The sequence below is a fragment of the Phragmites australis genome, chromosome 17 (assembly GCF_958298935.1).
Source record: "Phragmites australis chromosome 17, lpPhrAust1.1, whole genome shotgun sequence".
NCBI classification, from domain to species: Eukaryota; Viridiplantae; Streptophyta; class Magnoliopsida; order Poales; family Poaceae; genus Phragmites; species Phragmites australis.
The window spans coordinates 28,687,035-28,707,402 of NC_084937.1; the positions used below are offsets into that span (position 1 = coordinate 28,687,035).

The 20,368-nt window shown below is 44.7% G+C and overlaps 2 protein-coding genes and 1 pseudogene across 2 annotated transcripts; 2 read left to right on the forward strand and 1 right to left on the reverse strand.

Moving 5' to 3' along the window:
- The first annotated feature begins 4,324 nt into the window (after positions 1–4,324).
- Positions 4,325–5,374, forward strand: LOC133897061 (pentatricopeptide repeat-containing protein At5g46580, chloroplastic-like; annotated as a pseudogene).
- A 2,022-nt stretch (positions 5,375–7,396) lies between these two features.
- Positions 7,397–10,600, reverse strand: LOC133897408 (signal peptidase complex subunit 3B-like). Its single transcript, XM_062338138.1, has 6 exons — positions 10,341–10,600; positions 10,087–10,134; positions 9,913–9,975; positions 9,419–9,472; positions 8,397–8,483; positions 7,397–7,821 (listed from the first exon to the last, which is right to left on the reverse strand). The coding sequence occupies exons 1-6, from the start codon at positions 10,464–10,466 to the stop codon at positions 7,696–7,698; spliced, it is 504 nt and encodes a 167-aa protein (XP_062194122.1). The 5' UTR covers positions 10,467–10,600; the 3' UTR covers positions 7,397–7,695.
- Positions 10,601–10,918: 318 nt separating this feature from the next.
- On the forward strand, positions 10,919–15,511 carry LOC133897407 (protein PHOX1-like). The gene is made up of 3 exons (XM_062338137.1): positions 10,919–13,454; positions 13,934–14,152; positions 15,150–15,511. The coding sequence occupies exons 1-2, from the start codon at positions 11,528–11,530 to the stop codon at positions 14,080–14,082; spliced, it is 2,076 nt and encodes a 691-aa protein (XP_062194121.1). The 5' UTR covers positions 10,919–11,527; the 3' UTR covers positions 14,083–14,152; positions 15,150–15,511.
- Positions 15,512–20,368: the final 4,857 nt, after the last annotated feature.

Below are 20,368 nucleotides of genomic sequence, written 5' to 3' on the forward strand. Positions count from 1 at the left end.
TTAACTTTTGCGAAAAAGCCAAGTTAACACATGCAAGGGTTTACTTTCATAAGACGGGTTTTGTGAAAAACCATATCATCATTATTAAGTGAAGGGAGGTTTCAGCCGCGGTGAAAGTTACCAGGGCCCAAGTTTTTAATGTTATCGGACACTCCATCCACAGCAACCCACGATATACTGTCGGACCTATTTTCCAAAAAAATGGTCACACCTTGCCCAGTCACACTCTAAGGAATACGCACACAACATATGCTAGTTGCTGTGATCGAACCATAGCTCGTCCATGATCATGGATATGGTTATTCGAAGAGTGGTAAACTTTACCCACAAGCTGAGTTCGGTACAAACCACAGTCATGGTAGTGCGACTCAACAAAGACATTACCCACCAAAACAACATCTCACTAGCTGCCTACGGGAGCTAACCAAGGGTTCTTGACCTTTACTAGGTCTCCAACTGGGTCATCAAGCATGCACCTACTTATACCTGCTCCATAGCCTCCCATTACACTCCTACCTCCGAACAACTAGTAGACTAGCTGGTGGGGTTTAGATTAAGCCCTGCCATTTACAGGGTCAAGTGGTTGTACGGTGAAGACTAGGTAGGATATCACACCAACTCGGTTCTTAATCAAGCCAAGACAAACATCTCCACAATAAACCTGCCACACAAGCAGCACTTAAACTCCCAAAACATTCCCGTGGAAACCCTGATTTGCCCCAACTCTAACAGTTTATATCTTATTAACATTATCTGATAAGCCTTCCCATCCCAACAACTCACACAACACCAATTAAGATTAAACATGAAGTAACAATAAGGTACACAATCCTAAGCATACTAGTAACAAGGTTTTCATCTAGCATAATACAAGTTGCCGAGACGACTGTCCTAGGGTTACCAAGGTTATATCCAAGTCAAAAGAAATCAGCCTGGCTATTCTAATCAGGACATAACTAGCTCAACATTTCAAATTATGTAGATAAATGACATTCTATGCAATCATTTGGTGAAAAAAAAATAGCTGCTATGGGTTATGATGATAAAATTTAGGTTCAAATGATCAACAAGGGAAATGGATTAAGACTTGTCTTTGTTGAAGTCCTCGAGTGGGTACTGCTCGAAGTCTTGCGCTCCTGGCTCCTCCTCCTCCTCCTCGAACTCTCTGGTCGCTAAAACGCGGTCAGCCAAACAACACGAACACACAAATAAATATAAATAAAATACAAATAAATTTGAAATAAATATGATATTGATATAAATAGATAGGATTTGAATTTAGATTAATATTGGTGGAAGAATTGTCAAAATTGGAATTGAAACATATGAGATATGGGCTTCAGAAGTTGGCCAGAAAATAAATCCAGAAAAAATAAAAGAAGATTATTCCCTGGAATATTCTTTAGAAAAAGGATTTTTGGGAAAAAGAAAAAGGCTATTGTGTTGTAGATTGATTTCATGGATCTTGTGGACCGGTTGAACTCTAGTCTATAGTTCGCGGTGGATCAGGGGCGTGGACATGTTGATGTGGCTACTGACTAGGCTAAAGGGGGTGGGGTCGGCTGAGGTGGCGGCCGTCGTGGCGCCGACGTGGTGGACACGTGCTAGCAGTGGGGTGGGGTGGCGCTGGGACGTCGATGTTGGGGTGTTCGTGGCAGGTGCTCAACGAGGATCACACCACTGACGACTCTCAACCTCGGATTGGGCCGAGAGGGGGTCCATGGTGGTCGATATGAGGTGGCGGAGCGGGTGACGGGAAGCTCAATGATGGTCGATGGTCGGAACAGGGCCAACAGCTTGCCAGAGTTGAAACAACGGTGGTCGATGGGGAAAACACGTGGGAGCTGATTTGGCTCGGGGTTTTGGGTGTTGGGAGTGTGTATGGGGTACGAGGAAGTGTTATCCATGCTCAGCTTGGCTAGTGGGGCATCAACGGCGATCGGCGACGGAGACGGAGCCTGCTGGGCCATGGCGGCTCGGTGACGGCTCGAGGGAGAGGGGGAGGGGCTAGGCCAAGGGGTGAGGGAGGTGGAGTGAAGTCTGGGGGAGCTTCTCGCAAGTCCAATTGGACAGTGGTGGCTTTTGGAGGTGGATCGATAACGAGCACTGTCAGCGGAGGGAAAAATGACAGTGTAAGCGGGAGAGAAGGAGAGGAAGGTGAAGGTTGCCTCAGTGTGCTCGGTGGAAGGCGGCGAGGTGTGAAGGAGCTCGGGTAGGGCCTTTTATAGGCGGAAGAGGGGGTTAGGCACGGCAGCGGCCGACAATCATGGAGAAAGTCGGGCCGTAGTGTGTGCCTTTGGCTCTATAGCGGGGACGGCGTCAACTTGCGCCAGTGACCACGCGTGCGAGCACAGAGGGAGCGGGAGAGAGTGGGTAGCGGTGACTTGCTTTTTGTCGTACGTTGCTTGGTCCGCGCGCGTGCTGTGCGCTTGTCACCAACTTTTGTGTGCGACGACTTCGCAGAGAGGAGAGGGGGATAGCGTGGTGGAGGTGGCACGACAGTGGCAAAGGGTTAGGCAGGTGGCAGGTGGTTAGGCGGGATGGGGTCCAATTGCGGCAAGCTCAGGCGCGAGCGCATGCGGCGAGTGAAGAGGTGGGAGGAAGACAAAGCCGCGGTTGGGCTGGGCTAGTGCGAGCGGCCACGGGAGAGAGGGAGTGGGTCGGAGGGTGGGGTGGGCCACACGGAAGGAAAGAAGAGAGAGGGAGAGAGAGGGCCGGTCGGAGTTGAGCCCAAGAAGAGGAGAAAAAGAGAAAGGTTTTGATTTTTGATTTGAATCATTTCTTTTGCAAAGATTCTGTAATTTCGATATTTTGCTGAAAACTAGGATGTTACATTACATTTTGAGGATAATGCGCGGCCGGACCACTGGAGAGTCAAAGGCGATGCCCCTTTTCTTGGGCTTAAAAGTTACTCCACCTGTTCAAAAATACATGGCATATTTTATTTTAAAAAAATCAAACTTTAAATATTTTAACCAATAATTAATGAAATTATAAGTATCGTGGACTCAACCGCTTGGGTTCACCTGCTCGCTCCGCTCCTTTCCCGTCTCTCTTCCTTTGGCGCCAAAGCTAGCGAAGCTCAACTCCTGCGTCTCCAATTCTGCATGCATGCAGACGCAGTGCACACGCAGCGCGGACCCACGCACCTATCCCCGCGTGCCAACGTGGATTCCGTTCCCTTCCATTCCCGCCATGAACAGAATAGCATTAGAGTCACTGAGATGACTTCAAGGCCCAGCTCTCAGGTCAGGCAGGGGAGAAATGTTGAGGTCAGCAAACAAGTGTGGTTCTCCGGGTCGGTGCTTCATCGTCTACCGCGCGACCATGGCACCGTGAGTGTTCGAAGGCCGTCGGAGTGGTGGCAATCGTACGCTCAACTTGCACTTGGCCAACAAGCTCACCGTCGACCACGGTGGGTGCTGCCTGCCTCCTGCCTGTGGTCATGCAAGAAACGCTCTCGCCAACGAGGCCGGCTCGGCGTCCGCGATCCAGGAGGTGTCCTTCAACGAACGAGCTGCCGATGATGCAGGCCTTTCCAGTGTTGGGGGACTCAGGGTTGTATCCCTCTAAGCATTACACGTAGGACAAGAGAAAAGAGAATTGTGTTATACAGGAATATGTCGATCAAGGAGGTGGAACCCAACGCCAGTTTTCTGGGGAAAATGTTATACGATACGCGAGTTTTCTGTTCTGCTCTGTTCAGAATCAGAGGTAGTCAGATGAACATGAAAGGATGTTTAGATCAGCACGATCGGTAGGGCCATGGAATTATCTCATTCTATGAATGCTGAAATATCAGGGTTGGGTTCCTAACCGTATGTGACCAAGGTAGACATATATTGCTAGTAGTTACATGTAATTGCCATTTTATTACTTCTTCAGTACTTCAACAGATTCAACCGAGATGCCAAGTTTCATGCAGACTTGGGTTTCAGAACAGTGCCCAGCAGCAGGATTCAGTTGGACTTATCTGGCTACATTGAAATCTCTAACCTCAATCTGGTCACATCCCATGCATGGGAGCGTGGCCACATCATCTTTTTTTTTTTATCATCCATTGGATGCAAAATAAAGGGTCAGGATTGCCTCTTGTGCGAACGCGATCGCCGGTCGTCGACGTCCTCCTCGAACTCTCTCGATCCGTCTCCCACACCGGTGAGCATCCTCGCCTCCCACGCGCACCCTCCGCCTCCCTCACCGGTACGCATCGTTGCCTCCCGCACGCACCCGCGCCTCCCATGCACCAGCTCCACTCTTTTCGCCCGCGCCTCAACCCTCAATCCCAGTCGTCGCCTCCCTGGCCCCTCCTCTTCATGTGCCAATGCCAGCCAACCGCCCCACCTCGGTGCCCAGATGGGCCAACCCCTCCAGACAAGCCCATTGTTCTCTCACTCCGCCGCCGCCGCCGCCACTCCCCCTCTGCGCACCCCTCCTCCGCCCTTCTCCAGCCACTCCTCCGCACCATCCATGCCCTCCCGGAGGACGTCGACCTTGCCGCTACCCTCTATTCCTGCTTCCCTGCAGCCTCATTCCCGCCCTCCCCCTTCGACGTGCTCCTCCTCCTCAACTACCTCCACCCCCCTTGGCGAAAATCTCTCTCCATCCTCCACTGGCTCCGCACGCTCCCCCATGGCATCTTCCCGCTCGACACCATCTTCTTCAACGTCGCTCAAGTCTTTCCACGCCGCGCGCTAGTGGTCGAACACCGATCAACTCGCACTCGACATGCTCGATGTGGCATGCTTCTCGACAACATCACTTATTCCACCCTCATCACCATCGCGCACTGATGCCAACAGTTCGCTGCTAAGGCCGTCAAGTGGTTCGAGCGCTTGTACGCTGCCGCCAACGTCCTCCCGACGAGGTCACCTACTCCACCGTGCTCGATGTCTACACGCAGTTCGGCATGAAGGAGGAGGTGCTCATGCTCGAACACCTCGCTAGGGGCAGCGGATCGAAGCTCAAACACGTTGCCTCCGTCGTCCTCGCCAAGATGTTTAGTGAGGCCGATGACTACGAGGGCATCCAGTTCATCTTCAAGGAGATGCCAGCATCTTCGTCTACAACGTGCTTCTCGAAGCGCTGGGCCAGACCGACAAGCTCGGCCTTGCGCGCAACCTGTTCGATGAAATGACCGACCCAGGGCGTCGAGTTCAACAATTGCACGCTCACCATGCTCGCAAAGATCTAAGGGAGGACACGATGGGTCCGCAACGCGCTCCAGCTCTAGGAGCAAATGAGAGAGAAGAAGCTGTCATACCTGTGTAACATCCTCTACAACACGCTGTTGAGCATGTGCGCTGATGTTGGGCTCGTGGCTGAGGCCGAGCAGTTGTTCCATCACTGCCGGCTCATAAGAAACTGGCATTAATGGGCCGACATATAAACCTATTTCTGTAATAATGACATGTAATAATACAAAAGTATTTACCTAATTAATGAGTACTTCATTCATTCGAGCCTCTTATGTCTTCATCAGCAATAGCGTGTGAAACTGGAACTATAATTACAAGTTGCATATGTGAAAAAATTAGGATGTAAAATTATAATTAATTAATGAATAAAAATTAGTAATCAAGAATGCAACATACCACTAGCACTAACTGGAGTTAATCGAGATAGCTTTTTTATACAACTATTTGGTTCTTGAAAATGATATAAAATATCTTCATCTTTAATGCTTGTAAAAGTATCTCGCTCAATATAGCAAATGATCCCATGATTCAACCACTCATTCAATATCTTATTCCAAAATTGTAGAGAATATATATTGAATAAAGTCACGATGAACCAACCCAAATTGAATTATAGGCAGAAAGTAAAAGAATTCAAGAAATTGAGATCGTTTTTTCTAAAGTACCAAAAGAGACATTATGTGGTAACAAACCCTAAATAATAACCTTCCTTTCTCCATTATACCAAATCTATTATATGTTCAGCCATAAAATAAATCTAATACAACACATTAAGAGTTCCCCTGCACTTAAGATGATATTATAATTAGCCAGCAAACAAGAATGGCACCACTGCAAATTGAGCTGCACAAATTGAACTATGTGCCTGACAAAGTCTTACAGAACCAAGTTGTATAAAGTGCTAAATAAAAAACAAGTAAATATTTTTCCTAAATACCACCCAGATGTCTCCATAAGTCCAAATAATCACTTTTCTCATTATAAAGGAGGGGGGAACATTCGAACCTTGTGCCCACAAATGTGCAGATCTTCTTTAAGCCATCCAAGTAGCTTCCTATGTTTAGTTACATCGAAGGGCAAGCAATTTCTCTTGCAAAAAAGCCAAAAAGCACAGTTGTTAGAATCTGAATCGTATGAGTCCATTGCTACATATCCAAACATATAAGAGAGACAACCAGATTCACTTGCTTCAGTAGGGGGTGGCGCAGCACCTTCTTCTTGCCATCAAGGATCGTACAAAAGTTTAAGCGGTGGACTGAATAGGAGGAGGTATTGGAGGATGACCTAGGTTTAGGGAGGGTAGCAGCGATTGGAATTTGGAGGCAGAGACAAGGTGCTCGGCCTGCCGCCTGCACCCTGCGCCCAACTGGATGACGGTGTCCACTGTGGTTAGGGTTTAGCAGTATGAGGTTACGAGTGAGTTAGGGACTGAGAGAGATAGAGCAAGCAAGAGATGGAGGCCGTCAAGCTCAGCTGCTCAGGCCGAGACATGCACGGATGACGAATTGATTGCTAGGGAGAGCTGGAGGAAAATTTAGCCTTGACATTGGCCGCTGGCCTAAGCCATAGGCTAAATGAAGCCTAGGCCAATCAATATAATAGCAGCTTGGGTCTGAAAAAAAAAATATAAGTGTTCTTAACCACAACCTGGGCCGCAGCTCCAGTTGCGCAGGCCCAAAATCCGCCTCTGCTTAGCATGGCTCCGGTCAGAGCATCTCTACAACTATAAAACCACCCCGTGTAATGCAAAGAAACACTTGCTCACCTTGCAATCTTGCATGACGATTGGCTCGCGGTTGCCGCCGGTCATGCCGAACCGACGCTTGCTGCAGCCTGCAGGCTGATGACCAAAGCTCCTTCCGGTCCTGCGCCGCCGCTCACGGAGAAGTCTCAGCGTCCGCGGCGACGTGGTGTCCAGGAAGCTTGTTGCTAGTCTGCTACCACCGCTACCACCCTGTGTGCTCGCTTGCATGTTTCCTCCAGCAGCTACCCTTTCTCCTTCCCAACAAGCACGAATATTCTCCATACTACATACGGACCAATTTTCTTTCTTGTAGGAAAACCTGACAACATTTTCACATCAACATATTGTACTAAACGAGACAATATAAACAAAACTCAGCCCTGTTTAGAATTAAGGAATTTCACAATAAACAATTCTAGTATAGCAGGAATCAGGATAATTCTCGAGAGACAAATAGGGCATCAATGTGCTTTGCAACCCAAGGGCTCAATAAAGTTGTTTCCATCAAATTCTGTCTCAACTTTTAACTGACGAACCAAAGTTGAAAAGTACGTATCTCCTCAACAGGGTTAATTTAGCTTCGCCTGGTTTCAGCTAAAGTTGCTCATAGGATTACATGTTCGGCTAAGATTACAACAAAAAGCTCAGTATCAGCTATGTCACTGCTGCTAAAATTTCTTGCAGGTCTCTGCTCCCAGTAATGACCATTGCATAGCACAGCGACCATCAAGCTGCCGCTCAGGATCTATCTGACTATCTGTACTGCTCAGGAAGCCGATAACCTGTCATGACTATCTTATCTGCAAACATCTTGCCAGTCTTTGGCATAATATGCCAGTGCATTGTCAAGTTGAAGTCCTTGCCTTTTAGATTGCTTCCCTGTAATGAGATAAAAGAGGACATAAATCAAACAAGCAATGCAATTTCTGAAAAATAGTGTGTCGCAGAGCAAAATAACTGGATAGACAGTTGCGATATACAACAGCTCCGCTCTGAATAAAGCATAGAACATGGTATAGATATCCAATAATAAAAACAGAAGAATTTGGTATTAACCAAAAGATTGGATGTAGATAACACCAGCAACGGTCAATCTGTACTGATATAGGTAGCCAAAAATTAATAAGTGAAGACCAAAAGATGGTCAGTTGGAAATGGGTGTGAGTTCAGGACCAAAAGCTGTACTCCATCTTAAAGCACCATATACGAAAACTAGAGTCTAGATGGGTTCAGAATTTTAGTAAGTTGATAGCAGTGTAAACACATAATATGATTCACATGGTTCAGGATACCCTATCTCAAATAACATATACAGAAAAGGAAAAGGATATTCATTCATCCAGATATCAGAATAATCATGCCAAAATTCATGTGGACAATCACAGTCACAATGAATCAGTGATCAAATCTCGTAAATTATATTAAATTAGAATTCAACTATGTAACGGGCTTGCCTGATCAATAAATCTGTACTTGTTTGTGGTATGGATCAAAAACTTTGCATGCTCCTTTGATGGTATAATTCCATCCCAAAGAGAAACCTGTGACATAAACCAAATACAATCATTTACATTATAATTGTAAGAGGAAAACCTGAATTACTGCAGAATGGCGGCAGGCAAGGAAAATGATTCCATAAGATAGGAACTAACATCATATTGGTTTAACAGGACCCCATGAAGTCATATGATGTATCATGGAAACTACACCCACCCAAAATTTGGAAAACCAACACCAGGCGTGTATGATAAAGATAACATCCAGTAAACTGTCTGTCCAGAAGTTAAACATTATTTTGGGCCAGTCGACACCACGCTAGAAATGTTTATCAAGTACCGATGTCAATTTTGACCATGTTTAGATCAACAGGATTTGAAAGCGAATGTATCAATTAACTTGGGTGTCTTTCTACAAATATATGCTTTAACTATAGTTCAGCTAGTGCAAATGGCCAATCAACAATGCATGCAAAAGCCAAACAGCACTGCAGGTTAAATTGTGTGGCTTAGAAAAGATACCGCACATTGAAGTAAATTCAGTTTCCAAAACCACTAAATAAGGAAAAGCGATTATGCCACAGATCCCAATGGGTGTTGAAGAGTAGACTAAGAAGAAAGTTATATGTGACTCCATTACTGCGAGCTACAAGTATGTACCAAACTAGCAATAGCCTGAAACTGCAGCTACTTATAATCACATGAGCACCCATATTGGCCCACAGTAATACAGATCATGTGAGGAACTAGGGAAAGCAGCATCGTAGTGCTGGATGCGGATTTGCAGAAGCAAGTCTCTTGGTTCTATTGGGGGCCTAGATGCACTGTGATTCAGTATGCAGTCTTAAATAGAAAATTGCAGGCATTCAAGGTGCACATCAAATTTTATACTCTCCCTCAGTCTCTCCCATACAGAAAGCGATGTTTGGAATACAAGAGTATCAACACAACTACACAAGAATAATTATCAACTGACTTACTTGATTCAGTGCATTCTGTGAAGTCTCATACTCAGCTGCCACAAAAACAAACACCTACAATTATACAAGATAAGTAACATTAAGCGACCAGAAGTAGGGCAGCCTTCATAAGTTTTGCTTACACAGGATAAAGAGAATGGGCGAATTAGAACTTCAGCAGCACAGAAGCATAAGAGAACTACACCCAAATCTATGGACAAGCCATCTTCGTTCTACTTTTCACTATGAATTACAGTGCCCAGAACATAGAGGCAAAAATTCTCATTTCGTTTCAGATATTAAGGAGCTAGTGCTTCTTGTGTGGTGGATGATTTGCCTTCCTTTTCATTTTTCCAATACATACTCTGTTTCACTATGGTTCATACAGAAAAAACTTGATTCTTCTATCACTATCTTACTTGTTAACACCATACTATGTAGATGAATTTATTAATAATGTGGAAACAGTGAACACTGAGAGAATTGATTATAAAGAACCAGAAAATACACATTACCTGTTTTGTGTTCCACGTGAACAGAGATGAAAGGTCGGCGGAAATGTTCAGCGTCATGCTAACCTGAAATTACAGTAGAAAGACTAATCGTAACAATTCATGGCTATCTCTGAGGGAATCTCATGCTGCTTTGACCAAATCGGACGAGACAAAGGGGCACGCCACGGAGATCACCTCGTCGTTGCCGTTGGACTCCTTCTGGAACCAGTTTATGTTCAAGATCTGCGCAGTTGAAACGGCGGGGATCGTGTTAGCACAACAGATGGATTCGCAAGAGGCCAGACGAGCTAATCGGCTAGAGTCTACAGGCGGATCGAGGTGCCCACGCTCGTCGTCACAAACCAAGCCTGATACGCGAGCGGAGATCGGATACAGGACAGGCGGGACGGAGTTGAGAGATACGGGGGTGCAGGAGAAGGTGGTGGTACCTTGACGGAGGCGGTGGGGGAGGGGGAGCTGAAGTTGTCCGAGAAGGAGGCGGCGAAGCACATCGCGGCCAGTATCGTCACCGCGAACGTCGCCACAGCATTCGCCCTGTGCCCGAACGAATGCATCTCGCCGTGCCTCCGCTCCCTCTCCCGCGCCGCTGAGATCGCCGGGCACCGCTCCTGCTTCCCCTCCTCTCCTGGCTCCTGCCGCGGCGGCGCCGGCGACTTCACTTCAGTTTCCTCTTCCCTTTTTTTTAATCGAAGGGAGAAGTAAAGCCGTGGCGGGACGGGGAGGGCCCACACGTCAGTCAAAGCCGCGATTCTGACGTGGCAGGCGCTGATTGGCCGACGCACGTCACGGAGAGAGGCGCTGTCAATGAGTCGAGCGGGCCGACGGATGGTTGGGCCCATTGACCAGTGCCATGTATTCCGGTCCACATTGGTCACGGGCGGCCCGGCCCGGTCTGTCTGAAAGCGCAACCACCGTCGCTTCCACACCCAGCGCATGCGCATCGACCGGCCGGCCGGCCGGCTGGCGGCGCCCGCGTCTCCGCTCTCACCACACCCGCCCGCCGACGCCGACCGGGTCCCGTGTTCCCGCAAACCAACCACGCACTAAACAAAAAAAAGATTAGCAGCGCTGGCCATTCCTTTTTCTTCTTCTTCTTTTTCTTTAGCACCTGCGTCACGCGACCACGCCACTGAAGAAGCTTAAGCAAGATTAGACCGGAAGCTTAAGCTCAGCTACAGAATACAATTGTTTTGCTGTTGGTTTCGTTTCGCTTTGGCGATTGCTTGCGTAGAGGAAGGGGGAAACAGTAGCAGCAGCTTGTTCGTTTATTCCGTTCCACGCATCCCAACAATTCCCACCGCGAGATTCCCTGCTCCGATCGCGTGTTGCCTTGCTTTGTTTTGTGGGTTTCCGTTCTGTCCATCGCGGCTTTGGCTTGGGTTTCTTCTCCTCCTCCGAGGCTCCGACCTTCTAGGGGATTTGGTTCTTGGAATTTCAGACGAGCTACAGCCTCGAATTGCTCTGTTTCTGAGGATTTGCCCGGGAAAAGGTGGGACTTTTGTCGAATTCCGCCTTGGTTCCATCGATTTTGTGATTTTCTTGAGGATTTGTGGAGTTGGTGTGATTGCGAAAGGGGGAAAGGGAGGCCTTTTTGGTTGTAGATTTGTTACCGGAGATGGGCAAACCGTCGCTGAAGAAGAAGAGGGCCTCCGGCGGCGGCGCCGCCAAGTCCGGCGAGCACGGGGGCAAGCCGGCGTCGCTGGAGCGCTCCGGCTCCAAGGTCCTCGACGGCGACGAGACCCTCTTCACGGACATGGCGCAGGAGCACAAGGAGGAGGGCAACAAGCTCTTCCAGCGCCGGGACTACGACCGCGCGCTCCTCAACTACGACAAGGCCATCAAGCTACTGCCCCGGGCGCATCCTGACGTCGCCTACCTCCACAGCAACATCGCCGCCTGCTACATGCAGATGAGCCCGCCCGACTACTACCGCGCCATCAACGAGTGCAACGTCGCGCTGGAGGCATCGCCCAAGTACACCAAGGCGCTGCTCAAGCGGGCGCGCTGCTTCGAGGCGCTCGGGAGGCTCGACCTCGCCTGCAGGGACGTCAACAAGGTGCTAGCCTTGGAGCCCAACAACCTCACCGCGCTGGATGTGGCCGACAGGGTCAAGAAGGCCATGGAGGAGAAGGGGATTGTGTTGAACGACAAGGAGATCATGCCCACGCCGGAGGAGGTGGTCGCTGCTGCGCCGAAGCAGAAACTGCGCAAGAAGAAGGGGCGGAAGGAAGCGGCCAAAGCGGCGGCGGCGGCTGTGGAGGAGGTGGAGGAGCAGAAGGCTGGGGAAGCTGTGGAGGAGGTGGAGGAGCCACAGAGGCAGGTGAAACTTGTGTTTGGTGAGGACATAAGGTGGGCTCAGGTGCCGGCGAGCTGCAGCATGGCACAGCTGCGCGAGGCCGTCAGGAGCAAGTTTCCCGGGTTGAAGGCAGTTCTTGTCAAATACAAGGACAAGGAGGGTGATCTTGTGACAATCACCAATCAGGATGAGCTGAAATGGGCTGAAGAGTTGGCTGAGCCGGGGAGCTCACTTCGGCTCTATGTCACTGAGGCCAACCCAGAGCATGAACCTTACATAGATGACAACAATAGTGGGCCGATGGAGAGAAATGTGAACAACACTTCGGATAATGGAAGTACCAGAAGCAATAGGCAGGATGAGGAAAGGAGCACGGTGACTTGCATTGATGATTGGATTGTGCAATTTGCTCGGCTTTTCAAGAACCATGTTGGGGTCAGCTCTGATGAATATTTGGATCTCCATGAGGTTAGTATGAAGCTCTACACCGAGGCCATTGAGGACACTATTACTACTGAGGAAGCGCAGGAGGTATTTCAACTTGCTGAGGGCAACTTCCAGGAGATGGCAGCGCTTGCATTTTTCCACTGGGGTAATGTTCATATGTCTCGGGCCAGGAAGAGGTTGTTATTGTCAGGAGACTCCCCAAGGGAATTGGTGCTTGAGCAAGTGAAGGAGGCGTATGAGTGGGCAAGGAAAGAGTACAATAAGGCTGGAAAGAGATATGAAGAAGCCGTGAAGGTCAAACCGAACTTTTTTGAAGGTTTTCTTGCACTTGCACATCAGCAGTTTGAGCAAGCAAAACTGTCATGGTACTATGCTATTGGGAGTAACGTGGATTTGGACACATGGCCTTCATCTGAAGTCTTGGAGCTCTTTAACAAAGCTGAGGATAACATTGAGAAGGGTATAGAAATGTGGGAGGAAATGGAAGAACAGCGTCTGAAGAATCGATCCAAACCTAGCCAGGAGAATCTTGTGCTAGAGAAGATGGGCCTTGAGGAGTATATCAAGGATGTATCCACTGATGACGCGGCTGAACAGGCTTCCAATTTGAGGTCTCAGATAAACATTTTGTGGGGTATGCTCCTTTATGAGCGTTCAGTTGTGGAATTTAAATTAGGCCTTCCAATGTGGGAGGACTGTCTGATGGCAGCTATTGAAAAGTTTAAACTTGGGGGAACTTCGGCTACAGATATTGCTGTATTGGTAAAAAACCACTGTGCAAATGAAACTGCCCAAGATGGTAAGAGAAATTTACTCCTTTTTATATAATTTTGCCATGAGAGAACTACACTGTTCATGCTGCTGATTATACAGGGGTTATGCAAAGTGTTAATTAGATTGTGCTGATTACCATTTGCTGTGTGAACCCTTTATAGCAGACGCACTGAGTTTGTTAAATTGATTATTGGAACTTGGCTTTTGGGTTGTTCACCTAGTATTATTGTTATGAATATTATATCTTTTGAACTTTTTTCTGATGACATTTGTGTAGAAGAAAATTGAGTTATTATGTAGCACATTCATTAACTGCTAGTGGGTGAGTCCCATAATGTGCATTTGTGGCATTAGCACTGTGAGGCTATGATCTGCTAATGCTGAAATTTGCATTGTATACTATACCGAATGTTTCCAAATCCCACTCTTATTTTTCAAAGTTATCCTTGAATTCTCAGAAACATTGGAGATCTAGTTTCTAAGATTATTCCATTTGCTTTGTAGGTTTGGGCTTCAAGATTGATGAAATCGTGCAAGCCTGCAATGAAATGTATGACATTAAACGGTGGCTGCGTGGTGTTCCATCTTTCCGCCTTGAGCCATTGTTTAGGAGAAGAGTTCCACAATTGCATACTGCACTGGAGTATATATAGTACAAATGAAGTTGCTCTGAGACATTTTAAATTTCTGGGCTTTTTTATCAGCGTCAATTTTCTGTTTTAGGTGAGTATAATATCTGTATATTTATCTCCCTTTCAATAGGTGAGGCTTATTTCATATGCAGATAGGATATTCATTTGCAGTTATGATATTCCTTGCTCATTTCCTTTGCCTGCATCCTTGCATCTGATGATGTAAAATGTTTGAGACTACGGGCCTTACTGTGACATGTTGTTTGGAGTACAGTTGATGTACTTCGCTTTGAAGGTGGTTGTGGTGGTTATGTGATTGTTGTGGCACAAGTTTGTTGCATTTTTTTTCCAACAACGGTTTTTAAACCAGTCAAGCTCTAGGATTTTCGAATCGTCACCACAACTTTGGTGCTGTTTCCACTTTTGTCATCAAGAGACGTTGCTAATTTCACATATTTTTCCTTTCAACATTTATGGTGTCGATTCATTGGAGGAGCAACACTATGTCATCAATCCATTAGATTTCAGATGAACAGGGTTGTTGCTATGTAGAAATTGACAGTAGCATATTTATGGGAATACTATACCAGCTATACAGTTTTTTATGGTCTATTTTGAGGGACTTCGACCTAGGCAGTAAGCACTACTAATTTTATCCTTGACGTAAGCTCCGGTGATAAAATTCTTTTCAAGTGTTCTTTTAAGCAAATTTAAGCACGATTTATAACAAGCAGGTCAGATTGTCTTCAAAGGTTATGAGTTTATGGAGGTTTACACCAGTTTAGGGTTCCTTTCTCCAGTTTTTTGTTTTGCTGTTTGAGTACCAGAATACAGGTCATTGTTTATGCCATGAGCCCGTGATTGCTGCATTGCAATGAAATGCTTTAGAATTCCTATTTTCGTCAATCATGATTATATTTCATTTATTGCTTTGAGTTACTTCTTTGCGCATCCAAACTAGTCTGGATATCACTACTACATTTTTATTTATAAAGTAAATGCATTTCAGCATTTGATCAAGATTGACCTCCTTTTATCCTCCTATGTCCTGCCCGTACTGAATTTTGCTTCTTGATGTCTCTCTGCAGGTCAATTGCTCCATGGCATACAGTATATTGATTTGTTTCGTTGCGTTTTTATACTTTGAAGAGTCTTCTTCCCGGGTGCGAAGCTATCCATACAAGCCTATTCTTTGCACAAGGCTGGTGGCCCTCTGCGATTTGCATCTGTAGTTGTCTTGTTTTGTTCTGATTTGCTTTGTGATGCGCAGGAAGCTGTGCTTTGTTATTCAATCAGTGCTGCGTATGTCTGTGACATGGTAGTCCATTGTTGGAGGATGGGATTGGTGGCATCCTCTTGTTTTGTGATATTTTGTCTGTTTTGCCATGTGCAAGCTCAGTTACATTTAGACTTTGTTGCCATTGAAGTTTGCACGAAAGAAAATTCAAAAGAGCACTGTAAGTGGTGGCTGTTTCGGTTGAATGGCTTTCGCTTCAAAATTTTCGCGTGTTCCGTTAGGAATCTCATGAGAACAGCGCAGCTCTGTTCAAGAGGGTATATATACACACCTACAGTTGTTTTTTTTGTCCCTTAGGGCCTGTTTGTTTCAGCTAGAGATTCTGAAAAGCAGCTTATAAAAGCTGGATTGTTAAAAGCTGGATTGTGAAAAGCTGGATTGTGAAAAACTTTTAGACTGTAGATTCTAAAAAAATTTAATGGACAGTTTAGTAAAATGGACTTTCACAATCTATCAAAAGCTGAGGAAAACCAGCTTCTCAGATTCTCACAATCCAACCAGCAGATTTTAAAAAGCTATAACTAAAAGCTGCCTGTTTGTTTCAGCTTCGAATTATAAAAGCTGAAAGCCAGAATCCGAAGCTGAAACAAACAGGGCCTTAGTCTGCGAAGTTTAATGGACATTTCAGATGAAGTTTAGTTGATTTTTTTAGACGCGTGGTGTGCAACGGCAGAGCATGCAAGTGCAACTCTCTCACGGTACTGATAAACAAAGTAATGGAGAGCTTAGAGGGAAGATTAGCCGCTAAGTCTAGAATGGGCACCGACTGTTAGCTCGATACCAGCTGGGATTAGTATTTCTTTTTTTGTGGGGGCCTTGTCAGCCTGTATAATGGGCTTGTTTGGTAGAACTCTGGTTTTAAATTTTTTTGAAGTTAGATATTTCTAATTTCAAAATTTTGTTCAGTGTAGTTGGGGTGAACCATCTTATACTTATACTTATTTTAAATTAAAAATAGTGACATAAACCATTTTATTAAAGTCTGTAATCACAAAATCAGAATAAACAAGGTTTCAGGGAAGTGCCTTCTGACTTCTAATAGACCATGTTTGTTTATTGCTGTCAGAAGCCAGAACAAATAGGATTCTAGAAAAAAGTGTTTTGGAGAAATCAAAAACCTGCTTCTGAGAAAAATGAACCAAAACTGAGAAGCTCGCTGAGAGACGATTTTTTAAGAAGCTATGTACTGAGAAGCCAAAAAATTATTATATATACTAACAACCTGTTTCCAAAAGCAGCTTTTTAGACAAATCAAAATCATAGCTTTTCATAAAAGCCCAAAAGTAAAAACCTAAACAAACAGAACCTTAATCAGACTAGCGTGCCATCGCTGCCATCAAAGTTCACAAGAAGAACTATGATGTGACTGAACAATATGCTCTTTAGTAGGGATGTCAATAAGCATATTTTATTCATATGTCTATGGGTAAAAATCCTAACGGATGCAGGTTTGAGATGCATTTTTTACCCGTGGGTTTGAAGTTAAACTCAACGGGTACACAGGGACGGTTATGAAATAGGCTTATCTGTATCCGTTTTATTTGTGTACCCGCTCTACACATTTGATATGTTGACTCATTATTGAATTGTGGAACAATATGTTGTATGTGTAAATTATATAGTAATATAGTAATGTGATATACATACTATGTATCTGTGAGATACTTGTTTATTATCTTAATTAAGATGCATATTTACATGGATGATATTATTGTTATATACTTGATCTTATGTTCAATACATGTTTACTATATTGGCGGGTATATGAGCGTACCCGTGGGTAGTAGGTGAGGGTGATAATTTTTACCTATGACAGGTAATAGGTACATATGTTTTTATAGCTTCTACCTATATATACTGTATCTGTTGTCATCGCTAGTCTTAAGACATACGCAGATACAACAAATACTGATAGGCTTGATCATATTTGAAGTATGGACACAAAGTGTTCATGACACAGACAGGATTATTGCAAAAAAAAAAACGTACAAGCCCACAAAATCAAATTTAATATGTCTAGCCAAAGGCTCATCAGTTCTAAATATGTAACCATCAGATACAAAACTTCCCTGCTATTTATTTTCATATGTGAAAATTATAATAAATATTGCTTTCTGAAGAACAGAATAATAAAAACCATAAACAAGCGCATCTACAGAAGAAAAAACATGGACAAGCACATTCAAAGGAAAAAAAACGTAGACAAGCACATCTGAAGTATAAGATAGCACAAAGAAAATGCTGCTGCTGGTTGTTGTTGTATATATTGCGATAATAAGAGCATAGACACAATTTCACATATAAATATAAAATAATATAAGAGCACATATTTATTAAACATGATCTTGCATGAGTGTAATAGCAATTCAGAAGCAAAGATACCATCCATCATGTAGAATAATGAATTGATCAGCGTGTAGTTCTTACAAAAGAAAGTGCTCTCAATAGGTCACAACAGTTGGCTCCAAGACAACTGAGGTCCTGCTCCCTAACTATTCATTGGACACATCATAAAATGGGCATGAATCTAAGATCTCAACTAGATGCAAAACCTGAAAAGGGATCTTTGAATTTAAAATATCATCCTGGATAGAGTTGATGTATAAGCTCTCAATTACTGAAAAGAAGAAAACTAATCCCTGTAAAAACTGAAAATGGGCATAGCGGCATACTAACATGGCAAGTATTGACAATTACAGAACCATAGAATTATACTGCTCTTTCATATGTCAAATAAGATAGGATTAATTTGAACCAAAGATTACAACAGCACCTAGTCCAGGGATCAAGGCTAAGAGGCAATGTATCGAAAAGCAACATAGTCCCAAAACTCGGTATAGAGGGACTGATCAAAGAGTCCCAAATTCACATCCTTCAGTGGCTGCTTATACCAACCAAGCTATCAAAGAACTACACAGTTCACAACTATTGTACTCATATATCAACCTCAATTTCAGTGCAGTTTATCATCACCAAGCATCAAAGTACATACATCCATACTGTTCAGAACAAAGGAGGAGGTCGAGCTAACGATCGAGGCTAGGCATGACTCACAAGTCACAGACCTAGAAATCCTATCACCTACCGTTGCCGCCAGCGACAAGGAGAACAGAGATACAAATCCTCATTCGCAATGCGACAGCACATGCGGGTGAGCCTCGGCGACCACAGTTTCAACCAAAACCAACACAGGGGCCTATCCACCTAATCCCTCCAAGCACCAAATCACCAAAGCCAAATCTCGAGCTCCTCTCAGGTCCAGCTCAGTGTGGCAACCAAAAATGAAGAGAGATTCGTAAGGAACCAAGAAGATAGAGATGTTTTTCTCTCTGCGCACCAGGAAAAAGGAGTTGACCTACAAATAAACATGTCAACACCCTCCAGCACCCCACAACCCCCGAGGGAATCGGAGGTGCAGTTGCACCACCATCGGCTCACTCTCCTGCTCTACCTAACCCTAGCAGGACCGATGCCACACTTTTACCCTTCACCACATGGGCTCAGGCCTCGCTAAAGCAAATGGACCAGCCAATCCAGCCAAGAAAAGGCCTAGAAAAACATTAAAATTCATACATTTTTCAACAGTTGCTAGTTTAATTGGATAACAAAAATTATCATATCTCTCCTAGAACTCCGAAGTGCCTTGTAAGAACTCTAAGCCAGGGCGAGTTGCCAGGAGTTCTTTTAGGACAGGCTTAAAGTCCTCCTGTACAAATACAAATAATATATAGCATCCCATCAATGAAAAAGAAAAGAATCAACATCTTCTCTAGCTAGAACCATCTAAGTTGGTGAGTAGAGAGAGCCGACTAGAAAAGAGAGACGGTAGTTGGATTAGATCTAGATCCGGACAAGCTATTGCGTCCCCAAAAATATAGTTCTAATATTATGTTGAGAATAATAATTTGTATTTTCTGGAGGCACTTGCAACTAGACCAGTATATACCAAGCCTGCTTTACATATAAACATGAGTTAGGGAAATTAGTTCTGTAAATTTGTAAGGGATCACCATTTCAGTTGAATTGGTTTTGCTTAGAACTTTATTTCTTGTTCCTTGAGGAATTCCGTGAGAACAGAGCCATGCTACTTGAGAAAAGTAAGACTTGTGTTGCCTGCATTAAATGTATTTATTTTTCTATTATTAAGTTTAAATCATAATGTTTGCTAAATCGTGTATCCGAATTGTAACCCGTTTGAATTGTTGTGTTTTTTGCAATTAAATATATAAATCAAAACTCATATTGACTATATTTTGATGCTAAAAAAATTAGTTATATACGACGCTCATATATCATACTCATATCTTTCAAAAAATTGACATGCATACAATCCAAACGTTCTTTTCTATACTCATTTTTGACATTACCTTAATATTGGTTTAGTCACAAACCAAACACAATATTTTTACCTAATTTTGTCATTGCCCAACTTTGACCCTAACTAATATTTAGGATGGATTCCTGGTGGAACCAAATAGGTCCATATACTCGATTGCATAATAATTTGATCAAAATACGAACACAAGGTGGTATCCATGATTTCAATGAAAATTTAATGGCAAAACTGAAGTGAATAAACGCTGAGAATAAAATAATGAAAATAAAGATCCAATTAAAAGTGCACATATAGAAAAGACACAGATCCTCTGCAGTAACCACATACACAGATCCACGTGTCCTAAGGATCCTAGTGGACAATTGCTGAAAAAGTCCCTATCAGATGGGCCCCACATGCAACGAGTCCCATCCCAAGACAGAAACAGCCAGGGCCAGTCCTGACTCACTTTTAGTTGAGACCTGCATGAATCACGAGGCTAACGGACGCCACCGATTAGCCGATCGATTTTCTTTCGAATCCTCCCCGTCCATTGGAGGACAGGAGAGGAGCCACCCGGGGGCCCACTCGTCCGCCGCACCAAAACCCTAGCACACCACCCCAAAACCCTAACCCCCGCTCGCCTCCGCTATTAAAGTGTGCCTCCAAGAATCCCGCTGCGACTAGGTGCATCC